This window comes from Sprattus sprattus (assembly GCF_963457725.1).
Source record: "Sprattus sprattus genome assembly, chromosome: 16".
Lineage (NCBI taxonomy): Eukaryota > Metazoa > Chordata > Actinopteri > Clupeiformes > Clupeidae > Sprattus > Sprattus sprattus.
This window is the reverse complement of record NC_137914.1, coordinates 9,897,843-9,925,451: the sequence shown is the minus strand read 5'-3', so window position 1 is coordinate 9,925,451 and position 27,609 is coordinate 9,897,843. Positions and strand designations below refer to the sequence as shown.

The 27,609-nt window shown below is 45.2% G+C and overlaps 1 protein-coding gene across 1 annotated transcript in view; it reads left to right on the top strand.

Annotated features, from left to right (window-relative positions):
• plcg1 (phospholipase C, gamma 1) overlaps positions 1–24,676 on the top strand; it is a 36,270-nt gene extending 11,594 nt beyond the window's left edge. The window contains exons 6-33 of the mRNA XM_080853543.1: positions 1,380–1,464; positions 1,711–1,794; positions 2,225–2,247; positions 2,491–2,560; positions 2,843–2,944; positions 6,070–6,188; positions 7,759–7,844; positions 8,406–8,526; positions 9,283–9,451; positions 10,101–10,223; positions 10,776–10,877; positions 11,590–11,777; positions 14,868–15,068; positions 15,527–15,646; positions 16,106–16,286; positions 17,128–17,205; positions 17,358–17,461; positions 17,963–18,056; positions 18,490–18,559; positions 19,406–19,566; positions 19,811–19,907; positions 21,458–21,682; positions 21,963–22,111; positions 22,617–22,731; positions 23,005–23,166; positions 23,280–23,368; positions 23,609–23,871; positions 24,422–24,676. Coding sequence (XP_080709669.1) covers positions 1,380–1,464; positions 1,711–1,794; positions 2,225–2,247; positions 2,491–2,560; positions 2,843–2,944; positions 6,070–6,188; positions 7,759–7,844; positions 8,406–8,526; positions 9,283–9,451; positions 10,101–10,223; positions 10,776–10,877; positions 11,590–11,777; positions 14,868–15,068; positions 15,527–15,646; positions 16,106–16,286; positions 17,128–17,205; positions 17,358–17,461; positions 17,963–18,056; positions 18,490–18,559; positions 19,406–19,566; positions 19,811–19,907; positions 21,458–21,682; positions 21,963–22,111; positions 22,617–22,731; positions 23,005–23,166; positions 23,280–23,368; positions 23,609–23,871; positions 24,422–24,464 — 3,424 coding nt within the window. The 3' untranslated portion in view covers positions 24,465–24,676. The remainder of the gene's footprint in view (positions 1–1,379; positions 1,465–1,710; positions 1,795–2,224; positions 2,248–2,490; positions 2,561–2,842; positions 2,945–6,069; positions 6,189–7,758; positions 7,845–8,405; positions 8,527–9,282; positions 9,452–10,100; positions 10,224–10,775; positions 10,878–11,589; positions 11,778–14,867; positions 15,069–15,526; positions 15,647–16,105; positions 16,287–17,127; positions 17,206–17,357; positions 17,462–17,962; positions 18,057–18,489; positions 18,560–19,405; positions 19,567–19,810; positions 19,908–21,457; positions 21,683–21,962; positions 22,112–22,616; positions 22,732–23,004; positions 23,167–23,279; positions 23,369–23,608; positions 23,872–24,421) is intronic.
• Positions 24,677–27,609: the final 2,933 nt, after the last annotated feature.

Genomic DNA, 27,609 nt, shown 5'->3' with positions numbered 1-27,609 from the left:
ACCGCAGAAAACCGGATGGTTTGGTAGCGAGACTGCTGCATACTGTGTGTCTCTCTTACGTAACACCACTGCCGTCATAACAGGTTGCCTTGACGGTAGTGGCAGATGACTGCCAAGTCATCCTGAATGTTTGCTGTTAGTGTTGGTGGCTTTAAACAGATGTGTGATGCGGCTGCTTTGTTTTGTGTGTGTGTGTGTGTGTGTGTGTGTGTGTGTGTGTGTGTGTGTGTGTGTGAGAAAGATGTGTAAGTGTGTGTGTGAGTGATGGTCCAGCTGCTGCTCACCTCTGTTGTCTGTCCGGCAGAGTGTAGTGCTCTGAGGTCAGAAAGGGACACGGAGACAGAGGGCAGGGTAGTAGTGTGTATTTATGAGTGAAGCAAGTGCTGTCTGTATGAACTCTGTACGTGTGTGTGTGTGTGTGTCAACATATTGGATTTTATTAATGGCCCATGCCTGTCTTTGCTCAGAACGTTTATTGACCTGGTGGTTTATTGCAGGATGGAGACGCAGAGAGAGAGAGAGAGAGACAGACAGACAGACAGACACAGACATAGAGAGTCTAGGCTGTTCTTACTGGTGAGGTAATCTTAGCTGGTCCACAGTTTCAACCAGCAAATGGAAGACCCCGAAAGGGAGAGGGAGGGAGGGAGGGAGAGAGTGAGTTGGAGTGTGTGGTTTAGACAGAGGAGAAGAGAGAGCAAGAAAGATTGAGACAAAGGAGAGAGAGTGAGGTTCAGGCAGAGAGCATGGAGCAGAACACCCAGAACACACTTCCTGTCTCAGGAAACCGGACCCAGAGGATGAGTGTGTGAGAGCTTCTTGTGCCCTTCAAGTGCTCAAGTACTGAGGGAGAGAGAGAGAGAGAGAGAGAGGGACAGATAGGAGGAGAGAGTGACAGAGAAAGGATGAGAACAGTGAGACACTGAGGGAGAGAAAGAAGAAGAAACTGAGGGAGGTGAGGAGAAAAGGGTGGCACACACTGAAAGAGAGGGAGAGAGTGGAAGGGATGCGCATGCGCACGTAGTTGTTTCCTTGATGCGATCATTGACAGCCCTCCGAGTGCCTCCAGACTAATCACCAGGGTTTCTGGTTCTCACAGCTGTCAATCAAACACTGGAATGAGTGGCACAGATTAGGAAGCGTTTATCAAAGGAACTTGAGGAAACAGCCACTGAATGAGGCTTTTTACTCGCAAAGAACTCAATGAACATTGTAAACATTTTCAAATCTTGAGATTTTGGTTTCAACTCTGCTTGTTTTAAAGATGGTATCGCCCACTGCTGGAACCTTTCCAGTTAGCGCTGACATTATATCTGAAATTCTTCCTGCCCTGCTCATTGTAAAGATTTTGATTTGATTTCATTCATATTGTATTTCAGGATTTCCTGCAAAGACCTGAAAAACATGCTGTGTCAGGTCAACTACAGAGTACCTAACATGAGGTTCCTGCGAGAGAAACTGCCGGTAACACTTTCACCGATATGTCACACACACAGAAACACCTCATTTGGTGTTAGAAAGAAGAAATAATACTTTCATTTGAACTCTAAAAAGGATTATGAGTTGTCAAAGGAATACTCTAGTCATTTAAACTGCCTGAATCTTATATGCCCCCCCCCCCCCAATGATCTGTGAAGAGACTAGTACCATGAGCTTAGGTCATGAAGTAAGATGTGTTTGTCTGCTTCCTGTGTGTTTCTTTGTGAGCAGGATGGGGAGCTGAGAAACGGCGACGTCTCCTACTGTCAGTTTGCCCAACTCTATCGCAGCCTAATGTTTGAAGCCCAGAAAACAGTGAGTTGATTCAATTAAGGAGTTATTTCTAGGGTCTGGGGGGGCGGGGGGTTGTAATATGAGCCCTTTGTCTAGTAGGGGTGGGAAGGGAGGGGCAGATGATGGCATTGTCTGCCCCCCCCGCCCCCAAAGTATCTTTATCTAGGGCACTTAAGCCCCATCAGCCAGTGCTGTCAGCTGCTGTTCAAATGGCTTCTAAATCAATACTTACCACTTAAAAAAAAAAAAAAACCTGGCTGCCCTGTGCCATTAGGACCGGCTCAAGCCCAAAGCCATGTGAACCTAGTGACCTGCATTAAATGACCCACGCTCAAGTCAAAAACTGGCCGCAAACAAATAAAATTCCATCTATGTTTGGTTGTATATGTTTTGTGTATCTCAGCAGAGAAATTGAACACTAACCTCCTTATTTTCAAATGTTCCCCTTCAGATGGAGATTCCTTTTCTGCAGAGGTATGTTCTTTCTCTTTCTCTCTCATTTTCCCTTTCTGTCTATACATAATCGCCCGTGTTCCATTACGTATTGTCATTTGCTTTCTTCCAAGTAACGTTAATTCTTTCTCTGTCATACTTTGATACCTTCATTCTTCATCTATTCCTTTATTGCTTTTCCTTTCTGTAATATTCCATGTCATCCCTGCGTCATGAGTTCATTTTGTGTGTAGTCTCCGGCCCAACTCTGCTCCTCTCCCAAAGGTACACCGAGCGGCCCGAGCAGAGGATTACGCTGGAAGAGTTCAAGTCCTTTCTCCTGGAGTACCAGAAGGTAAGGCCTGTAACATTGACTGTGTGTGTGTGTGTAGTCGGCTGCAGACGGCCACAGGGTTCAGACAGGCTGAGGGCTGCTGGGAGAAATCTGAGAGAGAGCCGCGTATAAGACTATAAATAATGTCATGGATTACAGCTGGATAGATGTGGGGGGTAGGACATAAGAGGGTCCTCTGAAGTGGTGTAAGGTTTCAGCAACATTGACTCTGTGTGTGTGTGTGTGTGTGTGTGTGTGTGTGTGTGTGTGTGTGTGTGTGTGTGTGTGTGTGTGTGTCTACAGGAGATGTGGGCCACAGATAACAACAAGGTGCAGGAGTTCATGTTCAGCTACCTGAAGGACCCTCTGAGGGAGATCGAGCAGCCGTATTTCTGCCAGGACGAAGTAAGACTCGTTCAGTCGCCCTCCCTTTCTCCCTCCATCTTTTCTCATCTCTCCCTGCCTGTCTCTGTTTTTTCTTTGTCTCTATGGCCGCCGTCTTCTCTCACAGTCTTCCCTCAGTCACGCAGCCATCCCCCTGATGCTGGGCCACCGGGATGGGCACGCCTCTCTTTTTTGGGCCGGATCTGGCCCGCTGCTGGCCCACTGCTGGCCCAAACTCACCTCTTGTCTGGGGTACTGTAGACTATAGACACCTAAGTAAAAGTAAAGTGTCACAAGGTGAATGCCTCCGTTCTGAGGTCATAAAATGAGGCAGTGAATGAGCTCAATGTGTGTCCAGCAGCCCCCCTGGAGGTGATGAGACCCTTTGGGCCCAGGTTGGACTCTGCACTCGGTTGCGTGGTTGTGTGTGGAGAAATATTAAAATTGTACCTGGTGAAAGACCAAAAAAGACATTAATAAGACACTTTCAAAAGTAATTACGATGTCTGAAATTTTAATTGATCTTTTATTTACATGGCTGTTTTTGTCATGAACAGACCAAGATAAGTTATGTAACATCATTTTTAGCATGAAGGACATTTATTTATTACATTTTTTTGACGAAGATAAAAACCCCTGACACCAACAATCACTTCATGTCTGTAATTCCTAAACTTGAGGCCTTTTCTTTAACCATGCAACCTCTGTCCTCCTTCTATGGTGTCTGAGACAAAGCTTTATAAACCTGCTTATTTCTTTCTGACTTTTTTTTCCTTTTCTTGTGGTTTCCTTTGAGACCTTTGAATTTATTTGAAATGATGACCTGTCTTTGTGGTTGTATTTCGTCAAACTGACAGGTACCACTAACGCCTACCACTAACATTAACCTCTTTTTTTTTTATTTCCCATGCCTGTGGAATCAACACCCATGACCTGGTTCTCAGAACAGTGGGCTTTAGTGTTTAATGGACGTAGACCGTGCTGATGTTTTAATTACAGTGCATGAAATGCCCTGTATTGTTATTCCTAGGCTTCTTCTTCTTCTTCTTCTTATTCTTGTTACCTTTTTCTGCGATTAATTCAGCCCGAACCACTTAACGTAGAAACTTCATTCAAACTTTGTCGCGTAGGTCTTGTAAACGACACTTATGCTATGTATTTTTCACTTTTCTAAACTTTATACTTTTTAAGATATTAAAGAAAAACGAATATAAATTTCTCCCATTGACTTACATTGGGCCATTATGACATCATAATAGGGTCTTTAAACTGGCTTGCACCTGTGCTTTACTCTGCCGTGCTAAGGCAAAAGACCGTAACTTCAAGTTTGGTCAAAAATGAGTTTTTGACGTATTTGTAAAATATCAGCAGTAATTAAACAAATGTACTGATATTAAATGTACTACTAACATGCCATTATCAAATTAAAGCCAGTGACATCAGTATTTTGGTTGATTTCACGATGTATAGGCTACCGACAGTTAGCATACCAAGCTAGGTAGCATTACCATTAGAATTGCATGGCAGATATGCTAAGCTATCGGGCTATTCCCCCACCCAGTGCCTGTGGCTAGTCCGAAAAAGGTGCATCTAAATCGGGTAACTTCGCTTGGCGAGCGGGGGCATGTGGAGGGGGAAAATGGGCCTCATTCTCTATCGTTCTCTCTCTCTCTCTCTCTCTCTCTCTCACACACACACACACACACACACACACACCCCAATGGACTGACATAGATGTTTTATGTGTTTCATGTGACAATTCAAGTTCATTGTTTTATGTGCTTAATGTGATAATTCAATGGTGTGTGTGTGTGTGTGTGTGTGTGTGTGTGTGTGTGTGTGTGTGTGTGTGATAATCATTGTATTGGTAATTGTGATAAATGAAATAGTATTACTACTGATTAATTAATAGGGTCATTATTCCATTGTTATCATACCACTGAGCTTTAACATAGAAGTTACTGCCTTCTGCCTTAGTATGCTTCACTGACACCTGTGCCAAATCCAAAGAACCTCTTCTCTCTCTGTCCCTCTCAATTTAACTGTAACTAGGAACATTAAGACACCATCCATTCTCTATTTTTTTTTCTCTCCATCTCTCCATCTTTCTCTCTGTCAACTTTCTCTCACACTCAATCTCTCTTCTTCACTCCATTTTTATCTCCTTTTTTCAATATTTTCACTCTCTCTTTATCTCTTCATCCAGAGCCACTCTTGTTCACTCTTCTTTCCTTCTTCCACTCTTCTTTCCTTTCTTATTTTCTTCTTCCATTTTTCTTTCCTTCTTCCACTCTTCTTGCCTTTCTTTTTTCCTTCATCCACTCTTCTTTCCTTCTTCCACTTTTCTTTCCTTTCTTCACTCTTCTTTCCTTCTTACACTCTTCTTTCCTTTCTTCTTTCCTTCTTTCACTCTTCTTTCTTTCCTTATTTCCTTCTTCCACTCTTCTTTCCTTCCTTCACTCTTCTTTCCTTTCTTCTTTCATTATTTCACTCTTCTTTCTTTTCTTCTTTCCTTCTTCCACTCTTCTTTCCTTTCTTCACTCTTCTTTCTTTTCTTCTTTCCTTCTTTCACTCTTCTTTCCTTTCTTCTTTCCCTCTTCCACTCTTCTCTCCTTTCTTCACTCTTCTTTCCTTTTGTCTTTCCTTCTTCCACTCTTCTTGCCTTTCTTTTTTCCTTCATCCATTCTTCTTTCCTTCTTCCACTTTTCTTTCCTTTCTTCACTCTTCTTTCCTTCTTACACTCTTCTTTCCTTTCTTCTTTCCTTCTTTCACTCTTCTTTCTTTTCTTCTTCCTTTCTTAACCTTTGCATTTCATGCACTGGTATTTCCTTCAGGAAATGCATTTTCTAGTTCTTAAATATTAAACTGTTAACGTGTTCCACATTTCATACTTGATTTCCTTTCTTTTGTAAAGATAATTAGTATGCACTGCCATTATTGAACTAATCTGTTTGATAGACAAAATCAGGTTAAACAACGGTGACAGGTCATATGTAAATGCGATTGGCGTATTCATGTTCTAAGACAGGAGGTTGCATAATGGCATTTCATTCTAATGAACGTTTCGCTCTCGTCTGTAATCAAAGCTAACATTTTTCATCTGTGGAACGTCTGGAGTTACTCACCTCCACCCCCTGTCTCCCCAGTTCCTCTCCTACCTGTTCTCCAGGGAGAACACCATCTGGAACGACACGTGGGACCAGGTGCGACCCGAGGACATGAACAACCCGCTCTCTCACTACTGGATCTCCTCCTCTCACAACACGTAAGTGCGAGCTGACTAGAGACTAAGGGCAGAAGGGGCAGGTGGGGCAAGGGGGGGCCACTCCAAGACCAGGGGCAAGTGGGGCACTCAGACACCACAGGCTTGATGAGTGAGAGAGTATGCAATACTGCGGTTGTTTTTGCCTGTGTCTTCAAATACCGTAACTGCAATATTTCCAAATAACTACCTGCCTTGAGTGTATTATCGATACTGAGAAATATAATTACACATTTATAAATATGTATAATTTCACACAGAAAATGTGCAGAGAGGCTGTCTCACAAACTTGTTAAACCGAAATACTTCCTACATTTCTTTAGTATCTGTCTATCTTAACATTGCCAGTCCCATTTATGTTTTGGTGTGTTAAGCCTGCTTTGCTATACTTAACAATGAGTCGACATGATTCGGATTTACTGTTAGAAAATAATGACTTCAAACATTTCCCCTGGCGCTTTTGGGGATCAGATGTAACGGTCAGAGGAGATTGTGGACAGATTAGTGGGTGAAAGGTCATCTTTAGTTCAGTGGCAATTGTGGCGCTTTGATTGTTTCAGCTAAGTGGAAACATGGCTTTCCTCCCATTGAGCTGGCGGATGAGAAAGAGTTTGGGCTTTGTGCTGCTTTATGGCAGAGCTGGGCCCACTCTCAGATGGGCTCAAGGAACACAAGCGCCGCATGTGGCTTTGATAAAGTTTCAGGGGGTTGGATGAACTGGGTGGAAAGGCTGGGTGAGTTTGAGTGATAACATGCCCTCGCTTGTATGGTAAGGGAGCGCCATTTTTCCTTGTGTGTCGTCTGTGTCTCTGTCTGTGTCTCTGTCTGTGTCTCTGTCTGTGTCTCTGTCTGTGTCTGTCTGCCTCTCTCTGTCAGACACAGACACAGAGAGAGGCAGGCAGACAGAGAGAGGCAGACGGCAAGTGTTATAGAAATAATAGGTAGAGCTGGAGGAGTAGTGGCCTGGGACTTGAGTAGGTGATCCTATGTGTGAGGTGATCCTATGTGTGATGAGTGATGCGTGAGGTGATCCTATGTGTGATGTGTGAGGTGATCCTATGTGTGATGCGTGAGGTGATCCTATGTGTGATGTGTGAGGTGATCCTATGTGTGAGGTGTGAATTGATCCTATGTGTGAGGTGATCCTATGTGTGATGTGTGAGGTGTGAGGTGATCCTATGTGTGATGTGTGAGGTGATCCTATGTGTGATGTGTGAGGTGATCCTATGTGTGAAGTGTGAGGTGATCCTATGTGTGATGTGTGAGGTGATCCTATGTGTGATGTGTGAGGTGATCCTATGTGTGATGTGTGAGTTGATCCTATGTGTGATGTGTGAGGTGTGATGTGATCCTATGTGTGATGTGTGAGTTGATCCTATGTGTGATGCGTGATGCGTGAGGTGATCCTATGTGTGATGTGTGAGTTGATCCGATGTGTGATGCGTGAGTTGATCCTATGTGTGATGTGTGAGGTGTGAGGTGATCCTATGTGTGATGTGTGAGGTGATCCTATGTGTGAGGCGATAACAGTGCAGCACACTGGCACTCATGATGTTGGGCTCTGTGTTTTCAGCTACCTGACGGGAGACCAGTTCTCCAGTGAGTCATCGCTGGAGGCTTACGCTCGCTGCCTGCGTATGGGCTGCAGATGCATCGAGTGTACGTTTTACTATCACGCCCATGCATCCATGCATGCACGTATACACCCACACCCACACCCTCGTTCACCTCAACATACACACATCTATCTGACAAACACAATGAAACTCCTCACGCTCACTGTACTGTTGCCTTTTAAGGAAGCAAATTCCACTCATTATGGCGACTAACGTAAGCTTACGTAATTATATTGAATTCTATAACTTTAGAACCACACTGACGCTCAGGGAGTGGGCATTATGGCGGAACATCCCGTGTTAGAGAGATCAAGATATTTAACCACACTTGTCTGAAAGCTAAGCTTTCTGTCTTTGTTATTAACAGGCTGGTCAGGTTGGCCTTCTTTAAAGATAATGGCTGTAATATATGTGTAATAGGCTGTCATATTTGAGTGGAAGATTTAAGTATGAACAGCATCAACATGTTTGTTTTGGTGGCGCACCTTTTGATTGTTTGCAAATGCAGGAAGTTCAGTCAAACCGTGACTGAATGTGTGTGTGTCTGTGTGACTTTGTGTGTGTCTGTGTGTGTGTGTGTGTGTGTGTGTGTCCTCCACTTCAGTGGATTGCTGGGACGGCCCGGATGGAATGCCTGTCATCTACCATGGTCACACCCTCACCACCAAGATCAAGTTCACCGATGTCCTGGCGACAATCAAAGAGCACGCCTTTGTCACCTCTGAGTGAGTCCAACAGCACCGCAGCCCCCTCTTCTCCTTGTGCTTGCATGTGTTCTAAAACAGAACACACACTCCTCTTTCAGCCTACATCACCTGATTTTCCCTTGCTCGCCCTGTTCTCTGTAACTGAAACGGTGTCTGTGTGTGTGTGTGTGTGTGTGCGTGTAAGAGAGTCAGTATTTCTTAGTGTGTGGGTGATGTGGTTGATTAGATACCGCTTATCCTGTCATCGTCAAAAAAAACAACTTTACAGTAGGTGTCACATTTGACTATACAGCTCTAAAACCCATGCTGTGATGCAGTGACTGACAAAACTGAAACATGTTTTGAGATGCAGTGACTGATAAAACTAAAGCATGTTTGTTTCAGCAAAAAAAAAAAAAAACAGCTTTGAAGAGTTTCAGTTTACAGCATAGCTCCATCACAAAGAGCTGAGACATGTTAAAGGTGTTGTACTTGATCCTGCTTCAACATCACAAAGAGCCATTGGGGGCTGCACTTTCTACACAGCCCTGGTTATGTAAAACACCATAATATATATATATATATATATATATATATATATATATATATATATATATTTAATTTATTTTGCACACACAGAACTGACAACTAGAAGATGGTGAGGAGAAATGTTGCTGTATTTGACAAAAGGTTTATTGGATTCCAATCCTGGACAACACCTTTGATGATGCAGAAGAAAAACACAATACATCACAGTTCTCTTTGGCTAATTGTTGCCACCCTCTCCTCCCGTAGGTATCCCATCATCCTCTCCATCGAGGACCACTGCAGTATTGTCCAGCAGAGGAACATGGCCACCTTCTTCAAGAAGGTGTTTGGAGAAATGTTGCTAACCAAAGCAGTGGACATCTCCGCCGACGGACTGCCCTCGCCCAATCAGCTGAAGAGGAAGATCCTCATCAAGGTGAGGCCATGATGAGGGCAAATGTACTGAATGTCCCTCAGGGCCGCTTGACTATACAGACTCCCTTCTGAGAAGGGATTTGAAAAAAAGACAATGGTACATGCCAGAATCTCATTAACTGTTAAAAACACGGGTATGTTGGAATGATACTTGGCCCAGGTCGATCTGCTCAAACATGATGTACTGCACAGGTTGAGTTCAAAATGTTAAACCCAAAACAATAAAACGGCTAAAAAAAAGAACAAAAAATCAAACAAACAAAAGCTGTATAATGGTGATGGTTACTAGTGCCATAGGTGGCAGCTGTCATATAAACCATGACCACCAAACTGTAAGAGCTGTGGAGGTAGACTGGCTCATCACCTAATGCACACCTTAAGTCTAAACCCCAACACCCATGAATCTATGGTGTCCTTGAACAAAGCTGTCAATCCCACATGGGCACAGTAGCTGCAGCACTCTTTCTCTTTGGGCAACATTGGAATGGGAATCATAGAAAGAATATAGTCATAATGAGAAGGTGTGTGTAGTTACCAAATTGACAAGTCATATGTTTTTTTTTTTTTTTATTTGACACTTGAAAAAGTGGCACTGTTTTGTGTTGAAAGTTGTGTTTTGAGGTGTTCTGTTGCTTTGTCCATCTCCACAGCATAAGAAGCTAGCCGAGGGAAGTTCCTACGAGGAAGTGTCCACTTCCACGCCCTACTCCGAGAACGACATCAGTAATTCCATTAAGAATGGCATCTTGTATCTCGAGGACCCAATCAACCATGTGAGTGCACTCTCTGTGCGGCGATGACAAAGAGCCTTAACCTAGGGAACACACCATTCTGCCTCGTCATCCCAGATGCATACATAACGTACTTTGCAAAAGTTTTAAGCATTTGGCCTAACAGTACTTTTTTTGTTCTGCATTAGTGTGTCTATACATATACATAATAGCAGATTGCAGATGCCATAATGGACCTGCGGTTGGCATCCAAATAAAAACAATGTTCCTCTTGGAAACATGAATGCACGTGTGCAGCACTTCCAAATGCATGCCAGATATCTGTATTCGTTGTACTTTGCCATTACGTATGTTTAGTCTGAAACTCTGTCTGTGTCCTATCAGTAAAGCTCAGTTAAATCAGTAAAACTTGTCCATCCTGGAAATTGTCTTGGCATATCAGTCTTATCAGCTATGGTCAGTCAGTTGTGTTCTTTGATGGTGTGTTTCCTAGAGTGCTCACACACACACACACACACACACACCGCGTCTCTGTCCCAGATCTGAGCCCTGTCCTCGTAACGTCTAACGGCATCTGTGTGTCTTTCCCCTCAGGAATGGTACCCTCACTTCTTTGTCCTCACCAGTTGCAAGATTTACTACTCGGAAGAAACGACAAGTAACCAGGGCAACGACGACGAGGAGGAGCACAGAGAGGTATGAGACTGTATTTCATTTTTCTTCTCTTCTCAGCTTGTTGCGCCTATGGTCTGTGGCTAGTCCTAGTTTTCATCTTTCACGTTGTGTTTGTGTGCGCGGGGGTGTGTGGTTTTTTTTCTGTCTGTCTGTGTGTGTGTGTGTGTGTGTGTGTGTGTGTGTGCGCACCATTGGTAATGAAGGTGTAGACTTTTAAACGTCTTCCGTCTGTATGTGGTGCATTAGTCAGAGAACATCGTGTCCCTCAGTTACCCCAAGTAAGGCTTGTAGGCCCTTTAATGTGGTGCTTTTGATGGAACGTTAGAGGCTTCTCATGGGTTTAGACTTTTAAAGAACCGTGTGAGTCATTTAACGACTTAATCACAGCATTGTGCTCACCTTGTAATTAAAACAGATCCACTTTAATAAGGATGGTAGGATACACCATGTAACCAATTGGTTAGCAAAGGTACACATTCCTCCCCTTTAAGATCATTAGGATAACACCTGTGGAGCTGTTCTGTGGTGAAGTATTATGAGTTGTTGACAGGTGTCAGTTTGTAAAGGTTTCCTGGCCCTGCATTCACACATCACCTCCTCTTTGTGGATGTGGTCCTCTGTTTCATAGGATTTCATAAAAAAGTGTTAAATCTGTCTCTCTCTGTCTCTCTGTCTCTGTCTCTCCCTCTGTCTCTCCCTCTGTCTCTCCCTCTCTGTCTCTGTGTTATTACAGGTGTGTAACGGCATGGACCAGCATGTAACTGAAAAGTGGTTCCATGGGAAACTGGGCGCGGGGCGTGACGGCCGTCAGATCGCCGAGCGGCTGCTCTCGGAGTACTGCGTGGAGACGGGCGCCCCCGACGGCTCCTTCTTAGTGCGCGAGAGCGAGACGTTCGTGGGAGACTACACCCTCTCCTTCTGGTACAGATACTTATCATCACACGATCACTTCCACACACACACACACAACCCATGTACAAAAACAGAACTACCAGGAAATGGCACAGGGGTTTTTCATTTTCAGGTAAAAAAATTCATGTCACCTGAGGTTTTTCTCTAAGCAGCCAGTTCACTGGAAAGTCTACAAAGACTCGTGGCTGTACTGACCTTGCATGTCATCTTAGTGCATTTTCAGTTGGAATTATTCATTTTTTTAAGAACATTATGTTTCCAAGAAGAGAGGTAGGCGTGGTAATTCGTCATTTGTGTTGCTCGTGTGGTTGTGTTGGTTGACACTCTTCCAGAACAACAGCTTGAGGAAATGGTTCTCTCTTAGAGTTTTTCACAATATGTCCTGCAGAAAGCTGCACTGTTCTTTCAGTTGTTGAGTATTGCAAATAATGAGTGTAGTGAATCCACCTGGCCTGGAACCTGGGTGTATGAGGTAACAAATCTGTACTCGACCACAGTGACTGCACTCAAAGTCACAATGAACTCTTGGCCGAGCCTTTCCCCACACACAAGCTTGCCCTTAGTTTGATAATGATGTCAGCCATGAGGTCATCTCTGTGAGACTCTGATGCCAGCCATGAGGTCATCACTGGCATGGAGGCTCAGCTCCTACTGGGCACAGCGGACATCCCAGGCAGTAGCATACGCTGAAGTGGGCCAGCAACGTGCCACCTTCACCCTTCAACCCTCATCCCAGCTGCTATCAGTGTTGTGCCATTGTGATGGTGCACAGCGGGGCCCAGAGCAGCACAGTGAGTAAACCTCGCTCCAGGACGCCCTTAAGAGACGCGCTAACAACGGAATGCTAATGCAACTGTAGCCAGTGGGCGTAGAGCTATTCAGTGAGCAAACCACACTACCGGAAGATGGCAACCGTGGGTTTTAGCCTCCTTTGCTAGCACGTCCGTCTCGGAGGTTGCAGGTTCTTGGCTAATGCGTGGCTTTGCCGTCACACAGCGCAGGATACGCTAACAGCCATGCGTTACAGATCTCCTTACTTTTACTTGAAAGGCCATAACAGAAGTTACAGAGTTGAGTTCAGTGTGGAGACTTGGCCGGTATAACCTACTTTGTAAGAGGCGTCACCCATCATCCTCTGCTGCTTAGGGGATTCCTGGTCATAAGCTCGAGGTCCTGACTATGCTGTTGTTGCCACTGGCGGTTTCCACGGTGGCGGTTTCCATGGCGGCAGCGTGTTTGGTATTGATTTGAGCGCTGGTGTCCCGGTATTAACTCCTGCCAGTCAGCCATCTGCAGCAGCTGGCCTCGCATAGGCGGTGCTAATCAATGGAGGCTGTGTGAGTGTGTGAGAGGGGGGGGGGGGGGGGGGGGGGTCATTTAAATAAAAAGAGCTTGCAGAGCAGTCTTTATGTTGCGTAAGAAAATCCCTCAGTATCCCCCAGTGTAAATATACCATGGACAGTTTGGTGCAGACTTTGTGACTGTGTACTGCAGCCCATTGCACTGCAAGGAGGAGAGGTCTGGGGATCACTTACTATGTGGAAATATGCAAGCTGGTACATGCTGCTGAAGCCATGCATTCTGCATTATGCCAAAGTGTTTGTCATTTTTTAAATGGAAACTCTTACTCAGGCTGGGTAGAATAAGGCTTTTACCCTAATGACACCGGCCATACCAAATCAAGCGTTAAGATTCTCCATGCACTGGAGTCCAGTCCCAAAAATACACTCGCTAGCTTAAGGCAGGGAAACGCAGACCCAGGAGATGAACCCTGGAAAAAGTTGGTTGAGCCAGTGGGAACTGATACACACCGAAACACTACAGAATAACCTAGCCATACGCTCGCACATCCACACACACACACACATACACACATTCAGAGCAGAATTGTCTGTGAACCTGTAAAACAAGCTAAAAGTAACCATAGAAAAAAACTGTAGAACTGAAGATGCCAAATGGCGGAGAGGCACACTGCTGTCTCAACCCAAAGAAGAGAATATTCGCTGTGTCTGTCCTCTCTGATGAATGAAACTGAACCGCTCTCTGAGCCTAAAAGGAGTGTGTGTGTGTGCGTGTGTATTTCGAGTGTGAGTGTGTGAGTGTGTGTTTGTGTGTGTGTGGGGGGGGTGGGCGGGGGGGGGGGGGGATGCATGCAGAGGCACATCAGCCTGTTTTGGCAGGGAGTATGCTCTCGCTGTCTGAGCGACACCAGGCAGAAGTTTGGGGCAGATCCTGACCGTAGAGGCTCACGGCAGGCTCCACTGGACCCAGGGAAAGCCTGGTTGGCAGGAGGGGTGGGGGCGGGGGGGAGGGGCGGGGGACAGGGGCGGGTATGAGACCACTGCCACGCAGAGGAGGTGCAGAGCAGACAGAGCGGCTGTTCTTCCTCGCGGCGGTGAAGAGTTTACCCCACAGAGCCGACCCTGTCTAGAGATGGCACAGGGGGTTTATTTTGGGCTTATGTGGAGCGCTTGTGTGCATACACATGTACACTCGCATAGATGGATTTGCCATTGACATGGTTTTATGGACGTGTGTGTGTGTGTGTGTGTGTGTGTGTGTGCGTGCGTGTGTGTGTGTGTTTCTGTTTCTTATTGGGGAATTTAGTTTTTTCTTATTGGTGAATTTTAAGTTAAAGTTTTTAAAATTATACGCTGACTTAAATATAGGAATTTGCTGTGCTGTTTAATTGTATGGCAGAGAGGGAGAGGGAGACCTCTCTTCGATTTAATTGGTTGCTCAGTGAATGTCTGTCTGAATGTCTCATCACCATCATATCCACATTTGGCTTATTTAGCTGTTTGCTCTAGGATGATCACTTAGTGCAATTAGTGTAGATTATAAACCTGCGACCATCTGGTACCTAATATAAACCAAATAGGCCTATGGAACCCCTACTACGTGCTGATGTTATGACCTGTATACCAGTAATATACAACATATTGGGAGCTAAAATGACTGTGTGACTATGCTATGACGTGTTTGCCAGTAATATACTATGTATATAATATAATGTATAACCTGTTTAATGTGAGCTGTACACAGAGCACAGATGGGCTGAACTGACTCGGAACTGTTTATTTTATTTATTTTTCTCAGGCGGTCCGGCCGGGTCCAGCACTGTCGGATCCACTCACGGCAGGAGGCGGGCAGCCCCAAGTTCTACCTGACAGACAATCTGGTGTTTGACACGCTGTTCGCCCTTATCACCCACTACCAGACGGTGGCACTGCGCTGCAATGAGTTTGAGATGAAGCTGACCGAGCCCGTGCCCCAGACCAACGCTCATGAGAGCAAAGAGTGAGCCTTGCCCCCGCCCGCTCCATGTCCACAGGGTGCTGACCTCTGCCTGTCCCCCTGTCTGTTTCTGTTTATCTCTTTTCTTTTGGTCTCTGTGGGAGAAAATGGCTTGGAAAGATCCACAAGCACCCTTAGTCTCTCTTTCTCTCTCTCTCTCTCTCTCTCTCTCTGTCTCTTGCTCGCTCTCTCTCTCTCTCTTTCTCTGTCTTGCTCGCTCGCTCGCTCGCTCTCTCTCTGTCTTGCCCTCTCTCCCTCTCCCTCTCTCTCTTTGTCTTGCCCTCTCTCTCACCTCTCACTCTCTCTCTTTGTCTTGCCCTCTCTCTCACCTCTCACTCTCCCACTTTCTCTGTCTCTGTAACACTGACACCTTTTTTGTCTCTCTCTCTCTCTCACACACACACACACAGACACACACACTGTGAACAAATGTGAACTCCTTGTGTGTGTGTGTGTTGCAGGTGGTACCATGCCAACCTGTCCCGGAGCCAGGCTGAGAACATGTTGATGCGGGTGCCACGGGACGGGGCTTTCCTGGTCAGGAAGAGGGCAGAGTTCAGCTCCTATGCCATCTCCTTCCGGTAGGCACTAGACGCCTGTGCCCACACCAGGGCTTCTCACGTTGGCATTTATAAGTCTGTGTTTCCTCTGTTCTCATTTGTTTCTTCAAATTCATGTTGTTCCCACTAGCGGCACGGGACCACTGTGAAAATGTAAGAAGCTTTCACAGCAACTAGATTGCCAAAAAACACCAGCTAGCGTGCTAGGAACTGTGCTATTTTTGGTGTTTTCAAGGTTTATGTATGCTTTTTAGGTAGTTAGCTTGCTAGTTTTGGACTAGTGTGCACATCTCGGATGCAGCACAAGGTAAATCCAAACCGTGATGGAAAAAAGTCTGGGCATTGTGTTAGTGAGTGTTTATTTTTGGAAGTAAAGCAACATTTGGCATTCTCAGGTTTTATCCCGTTCTGTCCATTTGTCTCCTAACTCTTCGTTCTTCCTCCTCCTCCTCCTCTGCCCTCCCTCCTTCTCCCGCCCAGAGCGGAGGGAAAGATCAAGCACTGTCGGGTGCAGCAGGAGGGCCAGACTGTGGTCCTGGGCACGTCTGAGTTCGACAGCCTGGTGGACCTGATCAGCTACTATGAGAAGCACCCGCTGTACCGCAAGATGAAGCTGCGCTACCCCATCAACGAGGAGACGCTGGAGAAGATTGGCACTGCTGTGAGTAGCACATTCAGGCTAGGGACCCTAGACACAATGGGTTTCATACCAGCTTAAAGGAGTAGTCTTTGATAATAAGCCATTGCTCTTTTCTCCGCTCTGTCTGTCTGTGCCAGTGTGTGCACTCAAAAACCCTCTGGTGTTGGTGTTCACTGTCCTGGCTCCGTAAATGGGAAACAAATAACGGGACTCTGACTGAGCAATGCACTTATATTTGAATAATTTATTATACCTTTAGTACGTTTAATAATATTGTATTATTATTATTATTATTTTCATAATTTTCCATACTACTTTCATGTATGTACAGTTTTGCACAACTGTGGTTCTTTTCCTCTAACATTTGCACCCTTGCAAATGTGGGTCCCCCCCCCCTCAATGCGTCTCCCGAAGCTTAAATACAGAGCTGAATTCTAACCAATCAACGATATTGCTCCAGAAGCACTGAAGGGAGGGCTGTATTTGTTTAAAACTATTTTATAATTTAACAATTTAATATTATAAATCTTACAATGCTTTGCCAGGATCGAGGACTACACCTTTTAAGACAGCCTGAGATTATGGATTAGGTACCATATGATGTGTTTATCTGTTATTCCGCTGGAGTGTCCATGGTCCCCAGCATACCTCAGCCACATGTGCTTTGAGGAAAAGGAGAAGCTCAACACAGTTTCTCTCAGTTATTCTGACCCTCTGACAATAGTAGAAATTATGGAAGTGTTTGCCATGTCAATGCATGTACTAAATATAGGTGTAGAAATAATGTATTTTTACTAAATAAAGTAATAATGTTAATCATGACTCTTTTTTTTTTCTCTTTCTCTCCATCATCCGGTTCTAGGAGCCTGACTATGGGTCTCTGTATGAGGGCCGGAACCCCGGGTTCTATGTTGAAGCCAACCAGATGCCAACATTTAAGGTACATTCTGTCCCCTGAGACTGCGATGGTGTTTGTGGTGTCTGAAAACCCAACCACAGGAAGCACTTCTCTGTTATACGTCTCAAACTCTGTTTTCTTTCTTTCTTTCTCTCTCTCTTTCTCTCGCTCTCCCCCACTCCTTCCCCGTACAGTGCACAGTGAAAGCCATGTATGAGTATAAGGCCCAGAGAGACGACGAGCTCTCGTTCAGTAAGAACTCCATCATCTCTAACGTGGACAAGCAGGAGGGCGGATGGTGAGGAACGCTTCACACAATGTTTACTGAAACCCTGACGCACTCCTACTCCATTATGCTCATTCATTCTGTGTGTTTTAAATGCACATGCTCTACGCTTAGTTATGGATTGATGTTCTTTATGTGGTCTTCTTTATGTGTTAAATGCACATGCTCTACGCTTAGTGATGGATGTATGTTGTTTTATGTGATCTTCTCATTGTTTGGAGACTGCTGCTGATGTTTCACTGCTCTCTACTTCATGAGTCTGGGTCATTCTAGAGTGCCTGATTTGTTTACATAAGTGTGTGTGTGTGTAGGGCAAAGATAAACACTTGTATTCACAGCTCAGTTTACCTACAAGCTGTAATATGGACATGCGGGTGAGATTGGCCTGAGGATTATGTTGGTCTGTGTCTGTGTGTGGGTGGTTTGTTTGTTTGTTTGTTTGTTTGTTTCTTTAATTCTCTGTCCAGAAAGACTCTTGCTGACTGGGTGCTCCTCCTCCTCTTCTCTCCTCAGGTGGAAGGGTGACTTTGGAGGCAAGAAGCAGCTTTGGTTCCCAGCCAACTATGTGGAGGAGATCAGCCCTACTGCTGTGGAGCCTGACAGAACTGTGAGCAACGAAAAACACACACACACACGCACTTACACACACACTTGCACATACATACACACACATACACACACACCACATACACAAACCCATTTCCTCAGCTGAACACACAAACATGGTAGAAAGTATTTTATTTTGGACTTGGTGTGTGTGAGAGACAGATTACAACACTCCTATTGTTTCTTTACAGAGTATTTACATTGTAGGTTATTCCTGCTCGTAGTGTCAGTGAGATGGGTCTCGTGCACACGGCTTTTCACACAATAACAATGGCCCCAGCTGTGGTCTCGGAACTAGTGTCCTGCTGGGGAAAGAGGCGTTGTTTTGTGTGTGTGTGTGTGTGTGTGTGTGTGTGTGTGAGAACACTGTTGTGACCTTGCTTTGTACTGTTTTTCCCTCTCTTCTTCACTGTCTTTCTCTCTCACACACACAGCAACTGACAGAGAACAGCCCTCTGGGAGATCTCTTGAGAGGAAGTGTGGAAGTGTCTTCCTGTCAGATAGGTAAGAGGCACTTACTACTCATTCACACACCCCTCATTCTCACACACACACACACACACCCATACAAATACACTCAAAGACACGTACCCATGCTCACACGCACACGCACATACGCACATGTACATAGTGAGGGCCAACAGAGCGTTCAGTCCCTGCAGTCACTTTGCCTTTTGCACACTCACATCTGTCCTCTCTCTTCCTTTCCCTCCCTCTTGCTCTTCTGACGCTCTTTATCTCTCACTCTGTGTGTGTGTGTGTGTGTGTGTGTGTGTGTGAGAGACACACACACACACACACGTCATGTTTTTCCTTCTGATGCGCCCCCCTCCATCTTTGCCTGCTCTGTGAGCTCCCCAGTTAGATGATTGCCTCCCTCCAGTGGCTCAGTAAACTGCTGCACTCAGCACAGCTCCAGTGCAGCGTCTGAGACGTGTAGAGCTCTTCGTACGCAGCCTGACGAGGGCGGCCTTATAAGCAGTCTCAAGTTCTGGCTCTGCATTTTCACTGTCTGTCCCTGGATCAGATTCAGTCCACAGATACAGTGTGTGTTCAGAATAAGCTAGTCTCTCCTCATCTTTATGAAAGACGGAGTTACTCCCCCTCCTCCTAACTCCCCCCCCCCCCCCCCCCCCATGCACATAGAATCTATTGTTCTGTTTCAGAACTGGCTCCATTTCTCTGGCCAAACTGTAATTTCAGAGTTTCTTGCACCACAATATTAAATTGGTTCTATTGTGTGCTTGCCTAACTAAACCATCCTATGGAGGGCCGTGTGTGCTTATGTGGTCAAGCCTCCCTAAAGCTGCCGTGCCCGTTCTGATCCTCTCTGTCTGTCTGTGTGCCCAGTGGTTCGCACGGAGGGGAAGGGCAGCCGGCCATTTGTCTTCTCGCTGGTGTCGTCCGCCACGCCACGGGCGCCCGTGCTGGACATCGCCGCCAACTCCCAGGAGGAGCTCAAGGACTGGGTCATCAAGATCCGTGAGGTCACCATGACCTCTGAGGCTAAGGTCAGTCACGGGAGGCAAAAAATATTCACTGCTTGTCGTGACTCTTCCGAAGCTAGTATATACTAGTTCCTGCCATGCATTGTATTAGGTTTAAACCAGTAAGCTAGCAATTTTGTACAGAATTATAAATAAAAACAGGAAGAATGGAACATTTGTTTTTGTGTGTGTGTGTGTGTGTGTGTGTGTCTGTGTGTCTGTCTGTAATATACAAACACACAATGTTGTGATTGTGTTTACCACACAGCTGGAGGAAGGGAAGATTATGGAGAGGAGGAAGAAGATCGCCCTGGAGCTCTCAGACCTGGTCATCTACTGCCGGCCAGTTCCTTTCGACGAGGATAGTAAGGATCCCTTCTCTGTCCAACCTGTATTCAACAGCCATCAGATAGTCATCATCATGTACACGAGACACACACACACACACCAGGGACGTGCAGTGAGGTTCGGAGCTGGTGAGGCACAGAAACCGGAAGTGATTACGTCATTTTGAGCTCTAGTTTAAACTATATATATAATGTATATATACATGTATATATGTCTATGGTTTTAAAATTGTCATCTGATCAGAACTGAAAAAACGTTGTTTTATTGTCTAATACCATTATTTTCAAACGATTGTTTTTTTATTGTATTATGATGAGTTATTAATAAGATATTAATAGTTGCAAGCTAGTGTATGTAGCCCTCCCACCAATGATATGGCTCATTTAATTTTGTCTGGAGAAAATATAACTACGGTGGTGGGATGATAATTTAAATGACCATTTAACCAACTCGGACAGCTTCGAAAAAACAATTCCATATTTATTTACACAACATATTAACATGTAAACAGTTAAACACCGCATACATAGCACACAATACCAAAATGTTCTACTGGCCAGTATAATTTAAAGTTGGTGCACTTTCGTCGGAGCTCATAACCGTCAGTTTGAGGTGAAACAAAATTAATCCACTCACGATTATCAGTATAGATCAGTGGAAATCCGTTGTCCTCTTCTTGAGTGAATGCAGTCAGTGGCTAGTTTAGCTCAGGATTAGCACCTACCTAGTCTGCTCACAACTTCAAGGCAACTTTCCTGCATCAACAGCCTTTAGCTTCTTTAGGTTCGTGTTGCGCATGAATATGTAGTCCCGTTGGGAAACGTGAAATACTCCAATGCAAATGTGTAATACTACTGTGTTAACTTAAAATACTTAAACGTTCTTAGTTAATTCAACATGCCTCAGGTTAGCAATGCAATCTTCCATTTTCGCTGTCAAACTCAAGTAGAGAAGTGAAGAAGAAAATCCAACGTCAGATTATATACCCAACAAGTGCCCTCTCGCTCGCCACCCTTCTTGAATCCGTGGTAGTGCGTGCCTCCCTTGCAATATTTTTCAATGCGTTTTCAGCTCAACTCAAAAGGTTCTACGCTTGCGCACGCATGCGTAACACCCAGTTTGGAGTGATTTCGCAATCCTAGGGGAGGCACTGCCTACCCTGCCCATAGACTGCAATGCATCTGCCTCCCTTGACCGCACGTCCAATGTTCATTGGCTGATCACTGGGAACCGGAAATGCTCAAATTCAGCGATTTTGATAATAAAAATGCTCGAAATGATCGGAATCATGCAGAAATGACACTCGTAACACAGATAACTAGAGAAATATGAATATTTATAATACATAAATATATATGATTATTATACAAAAAAAAATAATATTTTTTTGACAGCGAAAATGGAATATTTTTTTTTAATATATATTTTTTTTACTTTTCAAAATGACAGGTGAGGCTCTGCCTCCCCTGCCTCCTATGACTGCACGTCCCTGACACACACACACACGTTAGACTACTCTGTTAAGACCTCCTAATGAGTGTGGTTATGTGTCTTTCTGTGTGTGTAGAGATTGGAACAGAGCGTGCATGCTTCCGGGACATGTCCTCCTTCCCAGAGACCAAAGCGGAGAAGTACGTGAACCGGATCAAGGGCAAAAAGTTCCTGCAGTACAACCGGCTCCAGCTGTCGCGGATCTACCCCAAGGGCCAGCGCCTGGACTCCTCCAACTACGACCCCTTACCCATGTGGTTATGTGGGAGCCAGCTGGTGGCCCTCAACTTCCAGACTGCAGGTGAGCGCCAGGTCCACCCTCAGAGCAAGTGGTTCGGGCAGGGCACTTACCCCAGGGGATTTGCTGATCTGGGTGGGGTTAAGAACATCAGTGCAATGCAGTACTGAGTCGGAGTCCCAGGCCGGGCTATTCCCTGCAGCACTTTGAGTGAAAATACCTTTTAAGTTACCTTAACCAAGTTATAATAGTTAATGGCATCTATGGTGGTAGAGTAGTGCTTTTGTGGAGGGTTTTCAGTCACATAATGAGTATCTCTCTCCGTTTCTCTCTCCCACTTCAGATAAGCCCATGCAGATGAACCAGGCCCTGTTCATGCTCAACGGCAAGAGTGGCTATGTCCTGCAGCCTCCTATCATGAGGGACGACAGCTTCGACCCGTTCGACCGCAACTCTCTCAGGGGCATGGAGGCTATCACTCTGGTCATCGAGGTAAATATTATAGTGCAGAATCAAACTCCAGGGGTCGGTTAAGTCACTTCTACTCGGAGGTAGACTAGCTACTGTTTTAGAACAGGCTTGCTTATTCGCACTACTCCATCACTATATAATAATAATTATATAATATTAATAATAATAGTAGCTACTCATTGAATCACCTATATATATCGGCATATCCTGCTAAATATATATACTATATTATCAATTATATAATATATTACAATATTATATATTATCTGTAAATAATACTGCCTTTTGCTCTTCTGCTTAGATGCGAAGCGTATTCCATCGTCTTTGACCTTGTACTCGTAACAGTGAGAGTAGAATCTGATGAAATATAATATAATATAATATAGGCTGAAATATTTACAGCTCATCACAAAGTAACTCTTTTAATTCCATTTAATTCTGTAATTTCTGGTGATGGAGGTCAATAATCTTTCCTGGGAGCTATTTCACGTCTCTAAGTATCCCATTTCCACATGTCACTCTGCAGGTGTTGGGGGCACGTCACCTACCCAAACATGGCAGGGGCATCGTGTGTCCGCTAATCGAGATCGAGGTTTGTGCCGCAGATTACGACAGTGCCAAGCAGAAGACCGACTCAGAAGGTGAGGCTGACGTCAACCCTTGAGGACTCCATTACCCAGAATCCTCCTTGATAAAAACAGCGTAAAATAAACCTATTGAAATTGTGTCCCTGTGGCTCAGCTTGTATAGCATGTTGCTAACAAAGCCAGGATGAGGGGTTCTTCTCCCATGGAGCGCACACAGGCTACTGTGATGAAATGTTTACTGTAAGGCGCTTTGGATAAAAGCGGCTGCTAAATGAATGTAATATAATTAAGTCAAATGAACAAAAATCTCCTGGTTCATTTCACCAGCTGACAACGGCCTCAACCCGACCTGGCCGCGCAAGTCCTTCCGCTTCAGCGTGTGTAACCCTGCGTTCGCCTTCCTGCGGTTCGGCGTGTACGAGATCGACATGTTCAGCGACCAGAACTTCCTCGCCCAGGCCACCTTCCCCATCAATGGCCTTCAGACAGGTAGCACCCATGGTTCTGTCATACTGCTTCCTCCTTTAGTCTACATGATGATGATGATGATGATGTGTGTGAAGGGTGGCGTCACCGCAGTGCTTTCTTCCTCCTGTGTACAGGCTACAGGTCGGTCCCCCTGAAGAACAGCTACAATGAGGATCTGGAGCTGGCGTCTCTGCTAGTTCACATGGAGATCGTCAGAGGAAGGGTGAGGGTCCTCCACTATCCCATAAGGCACCACACACACATACACCCCCTAACTTAACAGGGACCATTCATTTCAGTACTTTATAAGGTTCCATTAAGTTTCCCTCATCAGGTGACAGTATATGTATGTGAAGAGCCAATTCTATTCTATTCTATTCTATTAATGTCTTGCATCTGTTTTTTTTCCACTCAACTCCTCCCTCCCCTCCCACCACGCCACTGCCTCCCCCCTGCGGTGTAGACCCATGAGAATGGGGAGACGAGTCCGTTCCTGGCGCCCTCGTCCGTGGGGCTGGGCAGCTATGTGGGCCGTGAGCGGATGGGCGAGTCCGGCTCCGTGTCTTCGGCCTCCTCCATGTCACCTGTGCCGTCATCACCGGGCCAGGCGTTGGGCTACCGGGCTCGAGAGAACTCTTTCGAGGCACGCTACCAGCCCCCACTGGACGAATTCAGGGTGTCCCCGCAAGACGCGCTGCTGGACATTGTGGACCCACAGAACCGAAGGTGTGTGTGTGTGTGTGTGTGTGTGTGTGTGTGTGTGTGTGTGTGTGTGTCTACGTGTGTGTGTGTGTCTACGTGTGTGTGTGTATCTACGTGTGTGTGTATCTACGTGTGTGTGTATCTACGTGTGTGTGTGTCTGTATCTACGTGTGTGTGTATCTACGTGTGTGTGGGTGTGTATCTACGTGTGTGTGTGTGTGTGTCGATGTACCTTTGTGTGTGGCTGGGTTGGCCTGTGTGTGTGTGTGCGTCTGTGCCTGTGTATCTGTGTGTGAGTCTATGTAGCTGTTTCAAGTGTGTTGAGGTTTATCTGTGAGTTTGGGTAGGTGCTGATTCACAGCATACAATCCTGGCAATGCTCTGCATGTAAGAACTGCACAGCCTAACCTCCATTTCTAATCCTACATACCATCACATGGCCTTGAGATCTGATGCATAGATGCGAGTGCTGACTCCGCTCTGACGCAATCGTTTCTTCTTCTTCTTTGTTTCCTCCTTGTCCTCTTATCACCTCTCATCACCTCTTCTCTCTCTCTTCTCCTCTCTCCATCAGGCCGATGCGGAGGACCCGAGTAGGCGGAGAGAATCGGGTCTAGACGGAAAGAGGACGTCGATGAGACGCCCCCAGACGCCGTCCTGGGTGCTCTCTCTCCCGCTCTTGCTCAGCTCCTCGCTCGCTCGCTCTCTCTCCACCGGTGCCGACAATGTCACGGACTGCTGTGAAAGTAGTTTCTATGGAAACGTTGCCAGTGCTTTTGGCCCACATTTCAGGCAGATGTTCCTCTGTGTGCGCTCCCTCTCTTCCTGCCTTCTCTCTCCAGCCAATCAGCACCCGCGCCCCCCCCCCCCCCCCCCCCCCCCAATACACTTACACACACACACACACAGACACATAGCTTCCATTGGACAGACGGTGTGGCTGGAGGTAGGAGAGGATGGAAGTATGGAGCCATCGGTCATGGAAAGTACAAACTGATCAAGCCAGAGTGGAGTCGTTGCCTGAACGGAGGACCATGAGGAGTGATGGAAACGCAGCAGTGTGTGTGTGTGTGTTTGTGTTAATGCGGGGGGAGGGCAACAAGCAAGAAGTCACTGGTATCAGTTTGAAACTGTTTCCCCGAGTTTGGGCTAAGTATTTGGGCTTTTGTTTTTTTTCTTCCTTTTTTTTCCTTTTCTCTGGCATATATAAGTATATATAGATTTCTATATAAATATATATTTATTTCAGCTTTGCTGTCTACCAGAGAACAGACATAGCTGACCTGCTCTCAAAGAGCTTTAGTTTTTTTTATTGATAATTTTTTGTGCTATTTAAACCTTAGTTTTAACCTCTTATAATGTGACACCTTTTTTTTTTTTTGTTTTTTTACTTTTGAGACCATGTGTAAAACACACTTTGCCCTTTTTAAAAACGACACACACACTCTCTCTCCCTCCTCCCTCTTTCTTTCTGCTGAGCGACATTAGCGTCCGGCCTGTCGATAAACATGCATTAGAGCTGTTTTTTTCCTCTTTTCTTTTTCCTTTCTGGGGGGGGGGGGGGGGGGGGGGGGAAACCAGAGTGGCCGTCTGAAAAGAAGCTCAGGAAGAGGCCACTGCCTGTTTGTGTTGGACCCCAGTGGCTTCAGGAAGAAACATGAGAGCGCTTCTCTTCTCCCTCCCACGCGAGCAGAATCTCAGAATGTTTCCTCGTTTTTTTTAGTTTTGTTTGCATTGTGTTGTTGCGTTGCGCTACATAAGGCAGGCAATCCAGATGTGGAGTGCCGAAAGAGCCACGAGTGACAGTGATTTTGCTCTGCGTCGGGGCGCTAACGTTCAGCATGACTGTGCCACAGACCAGGACACTCGAAGGACGCTGCTCACTCCTCATCTCCAACTCAGTATTTTACAGTGTGTGCTGCCATGCTGACTATTTTGAGGGTCAAGTGATGATTTTGAATTTACTCTGCCAACATGGAGGACAAATATCCAATAGTGTTATTTTCATTTGTTTCTGTTTGATGCCATCAGAAGTCTGTTGTGTGTATGTGTATATACTTCAATTTCATCTTACCACCACCCCCCCCCCCCCCATGAAAATGTTTACTGTTAAGGAGTCCATTTAATATGAGAATTATTGCAACTTTTTTTTAGGTTGCTGGAAATATTTTTCCTTATTTTTTTTTTGTGAGACAATTTAGAGCTGCAGCATTCTGTGTTTTTTTTTTTTAAATGCCCATTTCTCACTTCTGATGAGTATCACCCTCTAATGCCTCTTTTATCGAAAGACTTTTACATACTAACACAAGAATTCAGCCATGTTTTCAATGCCTGTGCGTTGTGAAATATGCCAAGGGAACAGTAGTGCAAGCACAGGAAAGAGCGCCTCATTTGGGCTTGGCTTTAGGCAGACCATTTTACACCAAAAAAAAGTGCAGTATTGCAAAATGAGGGACCAAATAGAATGAATATGGAGCACTAAGCAATGTAAGGAGAGTGAGTGGTGAGATTTTTATTATTCCCTTTTGTTTCCCCCCTTCAAATCTGATCCGCTCATTTCCATAGGTTAGATGGACCAAAAATTGGGTTAGCCTCGAAGGTCAGTAAAATATTCCAGATTAATATTCCAGATTATTTGTCATGTCATTCCGACTTGAAGAATCCTGCTTTTCATTGGAGTGTTTTTTTTTCTTATATTATGAATAAGAAAAAAAAGTGAAATGACCCATCTTGACAGATGAGTGTATAGTCCTGGATGTACAAGCACTACACATAAATACCCAAGCTCTGCAATTACTTTCTTCAGCCTAGAGAGGTCATGCAGGAACTTCACAGGCACTCACAAACTTCTGTGTGATAGAGAGAGCGAGCGCTTGCAAAGTCATCTTAATTTCTTTAAGCTGCGGTTCTACACACGCTATTTATTTATTTTCCGTTAAACTGTAGTTTGCAGCTTTGTACGCACACTCCCACTCACTGTGGTTCAGATGCGTTTTCAACCAGCAACAGGAGACTTCAACATGACGGGGACACAGGAAATGATGCTTAATGTACCATCATTTCACAAATCTAGTCATTTTCCACACTCGCAATATGATGAAGGCTAATTTCACTAGATAACTGTTAGAATATAATTAGCTCTGTACCATTTCAAAAGATGGTACTGGTCTATATGGTTTGAGAAGGAAGAAATCATTCATGCACAGTCACTGCCACGTTGCTATAAACAAATACAACTGCTTCAGTTATGAACACGTTGAACAGTGGCAACTGAAAAAAGAGTGATTCCTCAAGTCCTAGTGTGACCAGACCGCAGCTTGCATGGAGAACTCTGGACTGGGACTGGCCTTGCGGTATGTGGACAGCAAGGTTATCAAGTGTCAACAATCTGGCCCATTTTATGTACCCCCCCTTCCCCCACCCCTTTCGGAGAGTAACCAAGCCTGGGCCGCAGTCAGCTGCAGTGTGGGTCTTCATCTCATTCATTTGGGTCATCCCCTCCATGACTTAAGATGACTTCTCTTTTTGTTTGCTGGCTCTTAGTAGGCTATTAGCTCAGCTCCCTCTACCGCTGTGCTAATTATGACCAGTGAATACAATAAAAAAAAAAATCTCTCACATCCACTGTAGGAGTGAAAGAAAATATTAAAAGGGCGATGCTGACATGTTTTGTTTTAAATGTGTAAATGCTCAACCACACTTGCCCTTGTCCTCCTTTGGGACTTCAGGTTTCTTTTTGTTTCCTTCTCATTCCCTACACCT